At 57.7% G+C, this 12,137-nt stretch overlaps 2 protein-coding genes across 2 annotated transcripts; one reads left to right on the top strand and one right to left on the bottom strand.

Moving 5' to 3' along the window:
• Positions 1 to 117: 117 nt before the first annotated feature.
• CHPF (chondroitin polymerizing factor) lies at positions 118 to 5,844 on the bottom strand. Its single transcript, XM_045559586.1, has 4 exons — positions 4,782 to 5,844; positions 3,200 to 3,773; positions 2,175 to 2,354; positions 118 to 1,828 (listed from the first exon to the last, which is right to left on the bottom strand). The coding sequence occupies exons 1-4, from the start codon at positions 5,084 to 5,086 to the stop codon at positions 569 to 571; spliced, it is 2,319 nt and encodes a 772-aa protein (XP_045415542.1). The 5' UTR covers positions 5,087 to 5,844; the 3' UTR covers positions 118 to 568.
• On the top strand, positions 5,624 to 12,127 carry TMEM198 (transmembrane protein 198). The gene is made up of 5 exons (XM_045559589.1): positions 5,624 to 5,926; positions 6,243 to 6,447; positions 9,002 to 9,577; positions 10,690 to 10,892; positions 11,245 to 12,127. The coding sequence occupies exons 2-5, from the start codon at positions 6,282 to 6,284 to the stop codon at positions 11,380 to 11,382; spliced, it is 1,083 nt and encodes a 360-aa protein (XP_045415545.1). The 5' UTR covers positions 5,624 to 5,926; positions 6,243 to 6,281; the 3' UTR covers positions 11,383 to 12,127.
• Positions 12,128 to 12,137: the final 10 nt, after the last annotated feature.

The following is a 12,137-nucleotide window of genomic DNA, read 5'->3' as shown; positions in this document are numbered from 1 at the left end:
GGGCACATGCATGACTTGGTCTGGGGTGAAAGGAGATTCAGGCCCCAGCAGGGACAAGGGAAGCCTCCATGCGCAGTCAACCCTCCCTCCCCCACGCTCACTTTCAAAGCCTCAGAATCACTAGTCCACACTCAGCCGGTTTATTAAAGGCAGGTAGCTTCATCAGGGGCCCAGAACAGAAAAGTTGGGAGATGCGCCCCCCCTCCCTCAGCTCCCCCTTCCTCAACAACTCATCTACAGCCCAGCCCCCAGGGCCTGACCCCTGAGGCGGGGCTGGTGTCAGGCAGACTGTACTGCATAAATATACGGAGGCCACAGCCCGAATCAGCAGTGTCAAGGAGGCAGGGAGATTGGGTATGGGGTGAAAAGGGGGTGGTTCTGGGGGTGCCTCCCCCAGGGCTTGTCCTGAGCCCAAGGACCCACAAAGCCAGAAAGAAGGGACAGTGGGCTGCCCTGGGGGCTGAGGCTATGGCCAGCCCTGTCCGGCGAGACTGGCAGGTGGCTCTGGTTGTTGGGGAGGAGTGGGGCGGGGTACGGCTGTGCCAGGGCTCAGGGGCACAGGGCAGGGTCAAGTGCTGTTGCCCTGCTCCTGCTCAAAGAGCAGCATGGCCAGCTGGGTTCGGGAGCCGAGGCCCTCGAGCATGCTCTGGCGGCAGCGGTGGTACAAGTCCTCACTGAGCCGTGCACTGCATGTCTGGGCCCGGTAGCGCTGCAGTAGTGCTGGCTCCACTGCCCGCAGCACGTGCAGGGCAGAGAAGCGCAGGAACAGCTCATACACATCCAGGCTCTCCAGCAGCTCCTCCTCCTGCTCCGAGGCTGCTGCCAGCCGGCCTCGGGCTGCCACATAGTCAGAGTTGTAGAAGCAGGCCTCACTGGCCGCCTGGCGATCAAAGTGGCCTGTGTCTCGGCCCAGCTCTGGTGGCCCGGGCCCTTGTGGTGGGGCCACGGCTGGGTGGAAGGCTTGGAAGTGCATGGGGAAGAAGGCCTGCCAACCGGAGATGGCATGCATGCGGCAGCGGTTCAGGAAGTCAGGCGTGAGCACCGTGTCTGGCCCGGCCAGCAGGAACAATGTGTCCAGCGGGTGCTTCTTGGAGAGTAGATCCATGAGGCGCAGTGGTGAGGGTGCGGCTGTCTGCACACTGAGCCATGGCACCCGGGCACCGGGAAAACGCCGCTCCAGCTCTGCCACGTGGGCTTTGACAGGTGCGAAGACATCCGCATGCGCCGCCCGCTGGGCCTGGCGTGGCTCATACAGTAGCAGCAGGGTCAGGGCTGCCGCAGCATCACCTGGCTCCAGTGCTGCAGTAGCAAAGGCCTCCAGGAAGCCAGGGGCCAGGTCACGCTCAGCAGCAGCCAGAGGCAGCAGCACAGTGAGACGTGAGGCCTCAGTGACATAGGGTACAGGCAAGATTTCCACGCGGCTCAGTGGCCGGAGCAGCTGCACCCGGCGGGTGAGGGGCCGCCGGCCACCCTGGGGGGTCAAGGCCTCCAGCTGCAGGTCCAGCGTGTACTCCATACCGCGGGCTGGATCAAAGCGTCGGTACCCATTGACCAGCTGCTGCTTCTGGAGCCGCAGGGCTGGGTGGTAGCGGCGGTTGAGCTCCTCCAGGGCTGCCCCCAGAACATCGGCCACGTCAGCCTGGTCAGCCCCACGCAGTGGGCAGCGAGGCGAGCCGTCAGCGCAGGAGAAAGCATGCTGCTCCGTGAAGTAGTCCCAGCGCAGCACCTCGAAGCGGGAGGCCGGGCGGGATGGTGCCGGGATGCCCACAGGCCAGGCAGCTGCCCGCTCCCCGTCAGCGGCCAGACGGCTGGTGTTTTGTATCTCCCGCTGGGTCAGAGAAACAGGCCATGAGCAAGGGAGAGAGCAGAGAGGCCAGCACACAGCTGGGGGAGGAGGTAGGCCACAGGTGCCACTCAGGATGGGTCTCCAGTTCCCTGCCAACCTCTGCCCACCCAGACCCCCTACCTTTCCTTTCCCCAGAAGGAGGCAGCCTCAGAGTTAAAAGGAAATTTCTGGAGGCTCCTCAGAGAATGTGGAAACAGGGGCTGGGAAGTTGGTTTGTTCTGTGATTTTGACACTAACTTTTTTCTTTCTCTGGGATCTCTGAGACGTCTCATATCCTGTTCCCCTCACCACCTCTTCTCTGCCCCCCACCCCCAGGCCCAGACCATACCTGTAACTCCTGGATCTCCTGGTACGTGCGTTCCAGCTCAGCTCGGGCAAAAGCCTTGTGCAGCTGGTACATGTGCACAGGGTCACGCACAGGGTAGGCTGTCAGGGCACTGCGGAAACGAGGGTCCCCCTCCTGCACGGGCTCCCCAGGGCTCAGCTCCAGATAGCTATAGTGCACCCCCTGGGGAGAGGAAGGGAAGGGGTCCACAATGGGATGGGATTGCCTTCCCCCTTGTCTCACAGTGAGTATCTCCTGTTCCTATGACCTGTGGTGGACTTGGAGTCAGATTTCTGCGGGTTTAAGTCTACCTCAACCAGGCCGGGCGCGGTGGCTCACGCCTGTAATCCTAGCACTCTGGGAGGCCGAGGCGGGAGGATCACTTGAGGTCAGGAGTTCAAGACCAGCCTAAGCAAGAGCGAGACCCCCGTCTCTACTAAAAATAGAAATGATTTGGACAGCTAAAAAAATATACATATAAAAATTTGCCAGGCATGGTGGCACATGCCTGTAGTCCCAGCTACTTGGGAGGCTGAGGCAGGAGGATCGCTTGAGCCCAGGAGTTTGAGGTTGCTGTGAGCTAGGCTGATGCCACGGCACTCTAGCCTGGGCAACAGAGTGAGACTGTCTCAAAAAAAAAAAAAAAAAAGTCTACCTCAACCAGTTGTGAGTTTGTGTGACCTTAGGCAAGCGTCTGCTAGCTCATCCGTGAAATGGCATGCATCCTGTTTCAGATCTGTCCAGGGGCTCAAATAAAATAATAACTAACATTGAATGCCTACTCTATGTAAGGCTCCCTTATTTTCTCTAATCCTTATAACAACTCTGAGCGATAATTACTTCCTTTGGCATGGATGAGGACACTGGTGCTCAGGAGATTTAGTAATTTACCCAGGGTGACAGGGATAGAAAATGACAGAACTGGCATGGAAACCCAGGCCTGTATCTCCACCACCTCTCCTTTGCCTCTCAGGGGGAAGTGCACAAGCTCAGATAGGAGGCACCAGTGGGGTGGCTTGTCATCCCACCTCATGGTCGCCAGTGCAGCCCACCCCCGTGGCATCCAGAATGCAGCGTCCCAGCCACTCGTCGGGGTGTGCACTGACGATGTCGTTGCGGCAGCCTTCCAGGTGGGGGCGCAGCTGCTGCAGCAGCGTGCGCGATAGCAGCACCCCAAAGCCACCGTGGCAGTAACGGCCTGGCGTGGGCTCTCCGCCAATGAAGTCCTGGGGCCGGCCCAGATAAAGGTGGGCAGCGGAGGCCAGGCTGAGACGGCCAGTTAGGCGTGCCAGTCCGTGCGCCTCGGTGTAGGTGGCGTCAGGTACCAGGAAGAACCAGTCAAAGTCATCGCCGTGCTGCTCCAGTAGGTGGCGCAGCGCCAGGTGCAGGTGCCCGATGGGACGCTCCTCGCCCAGGGTCACCACAGCCATGCCAGGTGGTGCCCGGCGACCCCGTGCGCCTGTCAGGAACACCACACGCTCTAGTCGGTGCCCCAGCGTGCGGTTCACGGCCACACCCAGCGTGGGCAACGTGGCCTGTGAGGTCAGCACTGCCACAAGCAGCCTCTGCCTGATGCCCAGCTCCGTGCTGATGTAGCGGGTCCTGGGGGAGAGGAAGGCACAAGGTTATCTAAGAGAAAACAGGGCGGGCAAGGGACCGCACACAAAGACTCCGGCAGGTCATGTCTTCTCTGCGTCTTTTTTCTCACCTATGAATAGGATAAAAACAAAACCTCTCTCCCAAGGGTCATAAGGATTTAAGTGAAATATTGGTCTTACCTACACAGTGCTTCGCATTTGGAAGATAGCACTATCCATACAGATATGAGAGATAAAATTGTGGGTCTGATTCCCGGTTTCACTACTTAGTAGTTGTGTCCTTGAACATGTTATTTAACCTGAACCATCTGTAAAATGGGACTGGTTGTGTCTATTTAAAGCACCTAGCCAAATGCTTGACACACCATGTACTTATTTCTATATAAATATGCCACCGTGTCACAAATATCTCACATAAATGATACAACGGAATGTATGGCATAGGAATGAGTATGTTTGGGGGGGCAAACTGGGACTCAGGGGTTCTAGTAACTTACCTTTACCAGGCAGAAGGTAAGTTGCAAAACTGGAATTTGAACCCTGTGTTACTTAGAAATTATTTCAAGTCATCAGCAGAGACATAGATGAGTGCATTCCTCCTTCCCAACTGCACCCTGAGCTGGCCCTTGTAACCCACTCAGGAACGAGATACAGGTAAATCCTAGTTCTTCCTTTCTCCTTTCCTCTCTCTATACACTGACTCTATATACCAGTCACTTCTCTAACCCCAGCGGCCCAGCCAAGGAGCTAAGAGGATCTTTGGGGGACTATCAGATCGAGCTGGTTTAGGACAGAGGCTGGCAAGTTCAGTCCAGGCCGGGATGGGGTCCAGAAAAAGGTCAGACTGGCCCCACGGCTCCCGGGAAAGCAGGGCCATCGGAAGTTATCGCGGCCCAAAGACTTCCTGGCCGGCCAGCCCCTTCCTTCCGGAGCCCGACCCGGCCTCCGGCGGCCCTGCGCGCGCGTCCCGGCCGGTGCCCAAGAGGGTGGAGGGGGCGTAGCGGATCACTACCTGACGGCCTTTTTGGCGGCCTGGCCGGGCTGTGCGGGGTGGTATGGCAAGACACGCGGCTCCCAGTTCTCTGCGCCGGCCCCGGGCCTCTCGCGCTCCGCTCCGGGCTGCACCGAGTTGGGCCGGCGCGCCGCGTTCGTGTTGCCGCGCGGCGGCAGCTCAGAGTCTCCAGATTGGGGCGGGCCTGGGCCGCACGGCTCCTCCACCCAGGTGACACTGAGCAGGCTCAGAGTGAAGCCCAGGGAGATGCCCACGGCCACGGGCCCTGCGGGCCGTAGCACAGACAGCAGCAGCGATGCCCGCATGGCGCCCGGACCGCGGGCCCCGGGCCCGGGCGAAGCCCCAGAGCAGCCAGAGGAGGCTTCGAGGGGGCGGGACCGGGGAGGGGGCGGATCCGGAGGGCCCGGGCCCAGCGGGCGGACCCGCTCCCTCCCAGCCGAGTAGAGCCAGCGGCCTGAGCCGAATCCCCTGCGCCGCGCTCGGATCCCCCTCCAGCCGCTGCTCGGTACTGTGCGGGGTTGCTGCGCTCGTCGCCGGAGCCCCAGCCGCTGCCGCCGCTGTCCGACGTGTCACTGCGAGGGCCCCGCCCCCGGGGTGGGGTCTAAGGTTCTGGCTACCGGAGAGGGAGGAGAAGGGGGAGGTTAAAGGGGAAGGACCCCCGGAAGTGCCCCCTCCTCAGTGAGAGAGAGGGAGACGCCAGGGGCGGAGTCCCCTGCTTCCCCCTGGCGTGGTTGGTGCGTCCCGAGTGACGTCAGAAGCAGCCCGCCCCTGCTTGGATGGTGCGCCCTGAGTGACGTCAGAAGCAGAGGCCGGAGCTGTCCATCAGCACCAAAGGCCGCGGGCGGGCTCAGGGCATGGGGCCGCGGCTCTGGGGCGGCCTGAGCCCCTGCTCCTGCTCCTTTCCCTTCCCCAGGCCCAGTCCGAGTCCCCCGACGCCGCGGGACTGGAGTGCCAGCCGGTGTCGGAGGTGGAGCGGCGCCGCCGCCGCGCAGAGACTGTTCTCTCCGGCCCAGCGGCCCCCTTCCCCACACGGCGGACTTTCCCCGGACCCCAGTCAGTTGGAGCCTCTGGAGCCCCAAAAACCCAGCCCCTCCGGCCCCTGCACAGCCTCTTTCGCTCAGAAGCTCAGGTCGCCTCCAGCCCAGGTAAATCTTGGACAATCCCAGATTTATCCGCCCACAGATGAGTCTCTTGGCTACCTCCTTCTCACCGGCTCACCGGCAACACACTGCCCTCACCCCCTCTCCCCGTGCCCCTTTTAACTTCATCCCAGGCCCCTCTGGCCAGGCACTTTTGTCTCCCTTTGTCTCTGCCCTCCACGCCAGGGATGCTTCCAGAGCTGCATGATGTAGGCACCACTCCTTTGTCCACTGTGTCCTTGCTGAGTTCTCCCACTCCCACTCCCACCCCCATCTGGGGGGACCCAGGACTCCTCCTTGACACCAACTTGCCCTCTGTCAGGTTAACCTGGGAGGTTGACTCCCTTCCACTCCCAGCACTATGCCGGGCACTGTGGCAACACTGCGGTTCCAGCTGCTGCCCCCTGAGCCAGATGACACCTTCTGGGGTGCACCTTGTGAACAGCCCCTGGAGCGCAGGTACCAGGCACTGCCGGCCCTCGTCTGCATCATGTGCTGTTTGTTTGGAGTCGTCTACTGCTTCTTCGGTGAGATCCCCATCTCATCCCTCACCTGGGCCCCCCAAATCTTCTCTGAACCTCCCCCACCATCATTAATAACTATCTTTCTTTTCTCTTTTTTTCATCTCATTCATGTTCATAGATCATCTTTACTCTAGCTTCTAGAGAACACAGGTTTTTAAATTAAACATGCTTGAGTTTGAACCTAGCTCTGCACTTACTAATTTTGATGCTTTGGGTACATTAACTTGTCTGAACCTCAGTTTTGTCATCTGAACAATGACATTTGTCTCACATAGGGTTGTTATAAGAATTAATAGGCCCTCAATAAATAGTAGCTATTGTGGTGAAGATGTGTTGGGTCCCTGTGCTAGGTAGGCACTGAAATCACTTAGTGGGGTTATTAAACATGGTCCCTTACCACAGGGCATATTGTCTGATGGGGAAGAGAGACTCCTTGACATTCACACCTATGAGACATATTAGAGTGGGCTGGATGGTAGTCACACATATGGAGATCACCTACAAGGAAGGCTCTGGTAATAAGGGCCGCTGTGAACTGTTGTACAGGATGGGTACTGCACAGGGAGCTCCGTTGAATAGGCAAGTGAGGGCTGAAATCCAGCTCATGGTCTACTTGACAAATTCTAGTCCTTGGCACAAGGCTGCTTTGCCTAGAGAAAGGCACCCCTTTTTGTAATTTGCACAAAGGTGTCATATGGGCTAGTGGCAGCATGGAGTAAGTACCCACTGACTCTACAGCAAGAGTTACAGAACCTCAGAGAGGAAAGGGAGCATTATGGGCTGGGGGCCCAAGGAAAGCCTCCAGGAGGAGGGTTATAGGTAACTGGAATCAGCGGGGCAAAGGAGGCCAGGGGGGTTGGGTCCCAGGCTGGGCAGAGGTAGTGCAAGATGTATGCTCTGCAGCCTCCATACCTCCCCCTAGAATGGGTGGGTAGATGGGAGCCAGATGGTCCCACCCATTCCTCCCCCAAACTCTGAGCTGAACAACTGCAGAGTAGGCAGGAAGAAGTGCCTGCCACAAGGGTTCAGGACACGTTCTGGGCCTCCAAGGAGTCTGTATCATCTCACCCCCTCCACTATCCATTCCCACTCTCTCTGCATGTTGCTCAGTACAGCCCCGTATTTCCTCTCCTGGGCTTGCCTGACATCCTGCCTCTCTTGGATGCCACTATTCCCAGGCTCTGAGACTTTGAGACCTTGTCCATGCCCTACTCCTCTTTCTGACCTCAGAGCCTCCTGGACTCTGATACTTCCCCTCATTCCTGGAACAGAATCTCCTCTTTATTTTCTTTCTCTTTGACTCCCCCTGACTCCTTGAACCTCCATCTCTGACTTCCATCTTCCCAACTGTTCAGTGTCTACACCTCCCTCACCCTTTCAGGTATGTCTAATGGGCCTAGTGGGCCTATAACTTCCTTATTTCTGAAACTCCACAACCACTATTTCCCCTTCTTTGATTCCCTATCACCCCATTTAAGCCCTAGTGACCTCCATGATCCCCACTACCTCATTACCTTCCATTCCTCTGACTCCCGCTATTACTCCTAGCTCTGATCCCCATAGCCTCATCATCTGATCACCCCTCCCCATACTGTGATCTCGATAATCCCATTCTTTTTACATCAGTGTTCCTCTCTCTCAGAAACCCTTTAATACTCTCAGTGATTCCATTTCTGTCAACCCTCCTGACTTGCAAAGACCTGGAACTCCTTCCCAATAACCCTGCGACTGTCTTTTGTAACCTTCCAATGATGCTGTATCTCTGAAGCCCTGTAATGCCTCAAATACCTCATCTTTCTGAATCTGTGTAACTTCCATCACTCAAGTTCTTTCTGATTTCCAAAGACCTCCTGTCTCTGAATAATCCCTCCTCAAAGTACCCAATGACTCTTTTTTTTTTTTCTTTTGAGACAAGGTCTTACTCTGTCATCCAGGCTGGAGTACAGTGGTGCAATCATAGCTCATTGTGGCCTCAAACTCCTGGGCTCAAGTGATCCTCCTGCCTCAGCCTCCTGAGTAACTGGGATTACAGGCATGTGCCACCACACCCAGCTAATTTTAAAAGATATTTTGCAGTGACAGGGTCTTGCTATGTTCCCCAGACTGGTCTCAAACTCTTTGCCTCAAGTGATCCTCCTGCCTCAGCCTCCCAAAGCACTTGGATTACAGGCATGAGACACCATGCCCAGCCTCCCAGCGACTTTTTGCTGATCTCCCTGTGACTCCTGTGGTCTCAAAGACTCTAATGCCCCATTACTGATTCACTCTTGACTCCAATGATCTGTCGTGACTCCTGTGATCCTCAAAGACCCCAAATCATTAACTCCATGATTATGCTTGTTTTTCCAGTGGTCCCCAATGGCCATATCTCTCTGACCTCCCCTGACTTCAGTGGCCCCATCACTAATGCCCTCATGACCCAGTGACCCCCAATTCTCTGATCTTAGTATCCTTGTTTTTGGTTCCCTTGTGATCCTATGTCCCTGACCCCTCTGACCTCCTCCCTCCAGCCTGATGACCTCATTTTGGCCCCTCACTAGCCCCTGTTCCCCTCTAGGTTACCGCTGCTTCAAGGCAGTGCTCTTCCTCACTGGGTTGCTGTTTGGCTCAGTGGTCATCTTCCTCCTGTGCTACCGAGAGCGGGTGCTGGAGACACAGCTGAGCGCTGGGGCGAGCGCGGGCATTGCGCTGGGCATCGGGCTGCTCTGCGGGCTGGTGGCCATGCTGGTGCGCAGCGTGGGCCTCTTCCTGGTGGGGCTGCTGCTCGGGCTGCTGCTCGCCGCCGCGGCCCTACTGGGCTCCGCACCCTACTACCAGCCGGGCTCTGTGTGGGGCCCTCTGGGGCTGCTGCTGGGGGGCGGCCTGCTCTGTGCCCTGCTCACTCTGCGCTGGCCCCGCCCACTCACCACCCTGGCCACCGCCGTGACTGGTGCTGCGCTCATCGCCACCGCCGCCGACTACTTTGCCGAGCTGCTACTGCTGGGGCGCTACGTGGTGGAGCGTCTTCGGGCGGCCCCCGTCCCCGCCCTCTGCTGGCGGAGCTGGGCCCTGCTGGCACTCTGGCCCCTGCTCAGCCTGATGGGTGTTCTGGTGCAGTGGCGGGTGACGGCCGAGGGGGACTCCCACACAGAAGGTGAGAAGGCAGAGGCCAGGGTGGGCATGATAGGCGTGGATGGCCAGGGGTGGATAAGGGGCTGAGAGCCTAGGGATTAGGGGACAGAAGCTGTACACACCAGCAGCAGAAGGCCTCTATGGGGTTCGAGAACTGATTTGCTCAGGGTCTGGGAGGATAGGACCCAAGCTCCACCATTCATTCCACAACAAAGTATGGAATAATGTATGAGCTCTGTGCTAACCTCATGCCAGGCACTGAGGATACATACAGCAGAGATAAAACGGAAAAGGTCCCTGCCCTTATGGGTATACATTCAGGGTGGGCAGGAGACAGATAACAGATGTGCAAACAAACAAGGTAATTCATTGTGGAGAGTGATAAGGAAGAGATACATAGTATAATGTGAAAGAGTGACCTATGGAAGCTGTTATAATTATGGTGGCCAAAGAAGGCTGCTGAAGGAGGTGACATGTACGCAGACCTGAAGGATAAGGGGCCAGGCATGCAAAGAGCTAGAGAAAAGGGATAGTGAGGGGAGGGCCCTGGGAAAGAATGAGCTTGGCTTGTTTGAGGAAGTGGGGCTGGAGTGCAGTAGGTGAGGTTTGAGAGTCAGGCTGATCATGCAGTGCCTCTGGGCCATGATGAGGACTCTGCATTTTATTAGGACAATGGGATGCCATTGGAAAGTTTAAAGGAGTGGAGGATAGATTCTAATTTCGCTCTTGGAGTGCTCATTCTGCTGCTGAGTGTCAAAAGCACTGGAGGGAGGCTAGCATAGAGGGGGAAACCAGTGAAGAAGCAGCTGTGGTTGTCCAATGCAAAGATGATGGTGCTGGCCTAGGTGAGCCACCTATGGCTCAGGATTGGGAGAGGGGTGACAGCGGGAAGGGGATACCTAGAAGTCTAGGAATCTTCCATAAAGACCTTTGGAAGAGAAGAACAACAGCAGGAAGTCCCATCTGAGAGGTGGGGGACCAAGAAAGGAAGTGATGGGGTGGGAGCAGGGGTCAGGGGTTAGGGACAAGGGGAATCTGGAAGCCTGGAGCCCCCAGGTTGGAAGAGATAGGGAGGGCTTGGGGGTAATGAGGCACATGGGCCTCAGAGACCCTTCTCTGTGCATCCTTCCACAGTGGTCATCAGCCGGCAGCGACGACGTGTGCAGCTGATGCGGATTCGGCAGCAGGAAGAGCGCAAGGAGAAACGGCGGAAAAAGAGACCCCCTCGGGCTCCCCCCAGAGGTCCCCGGGCTCCTCCAAGGCCCGGGCCCCCTGACCCTGCTTATCGGCGCAGGCCAGTGCCCATCAAACGCTTCAATGGGGATGTCCTCTCCCCGGTGAGCACCCTGAGCCCCTCCAGCCCAGATGGGGGAGAAGAAAGTGTGCAGACTCCTCTAAGCAGGGCTGGGCTTTCCCCAGGAGCTGGTCACTTTCTAGAAGACTTGTTTGTCCACCCACTGGATCCCCTGTACCAGGGGCCTGGTGAGCCCAGCTTTGGGATTGGGGGAAAGATGTCCTGAGTATGAATTTTAAGTGGGATGTGGTATGTGGTAGAAATGCTGGGTGTGGTGATGTCCTGGGTCTATGGCAGTCTGGGGGAGTGTCAGCCTTTTGGGGGTATAGGAAGAGGTGGCTTTCAGGGCAGCAGTCTGCAACGGAACTCTCACACCTACATTTACTCCCGCACAGAGCTACATCCAGAGCTTCCGAGACCGGCAGACGGGCAGCTCACTGAGCTCCTTCATGGCCTCGCCCACAGATGCGGACTATGAGTACGGGTCCCGAGGGCCACTGACAGCCTGCTCAGGCCCCCCCGTGCGGGTATAGCAGTATCCCTGCCTATCTAGACTCTGCAGTCACCAGCTCTGCCAGCTTGGGGAGGCCTGCCAGGTCACCACCCAGCCCCCAGGCCCTGTGGCCTTTGGCTCTCTCTCCACTCCCTGGAGAGGGCTGGCCTGGCCACTAGAGGGAGGCTCTGTCTCAGGCTAGGCCTGGCCTGAGGGGAAAGCCCCCTCCCAAGCTCCGAAGGGGCTCCGGAGGGACTTGGGGTATAAGCCCCACTGGAGTGTGCTCAGGGTTGTGAGTCTGTTGCCTGTGCGTTCGTGTGTGTGTGTAGGGGGGGGTAGGCTTGGAGGGGACACTGGGACCCTTGCCTTAGATTTCTGATTGGTAGGGCTTCTCCAGGGGTGGCCCCATGTCCTCTCCCACTGCTGGGGTCCCATGGGCCACTCTCCTGCATGTCTAAGTGGAGGAGATCTGCCTTCCTCTCCCATCGCTCCACCTCCCAACCAGACTCATCTAAGGGTTCTTGTCCTAGTCCTCGAGGCAAACTGCAGCACCCCTCAGCCTGGTCCCCTGGCCTCTGCAAAGCCACCAGCCTGAGGGCAGAGGCAGGGGATGGGGGTGGGGGGTGCTGCTCTGGGCTGGGTTGGGAGGGGGTTGGGGGGGCGTAAATGCACGGTGCATGTCTGGTGTCTGTCATGCCACTCTGGACACCTCATGCTTCTGTCTCTCCCAACCCCACTCTCTGTTTTACATCTTTTATAAATGTGCCAAACTGCATGGCCTCTGCCAGGAATGGT

The sequence above is a fragment of the Lemur catta genome, chromosome 8, assembly GCF_020740605.2.
Source record: "Lemur catta isolate mLemCat1 chromosome 8, mLemCat1.pri, whole genome shotgun sequence".
Taxonomy (NCBI): Eukaryota; Metazoa; Chordata; class Mammalia; order Primates; family Lemuridae; genus Lemur; species Lemur catta.
Note: the sequence above shows the minus strand (reverse complement) of the source record. Positions and strands in the feature narration are given on the sequence as shown.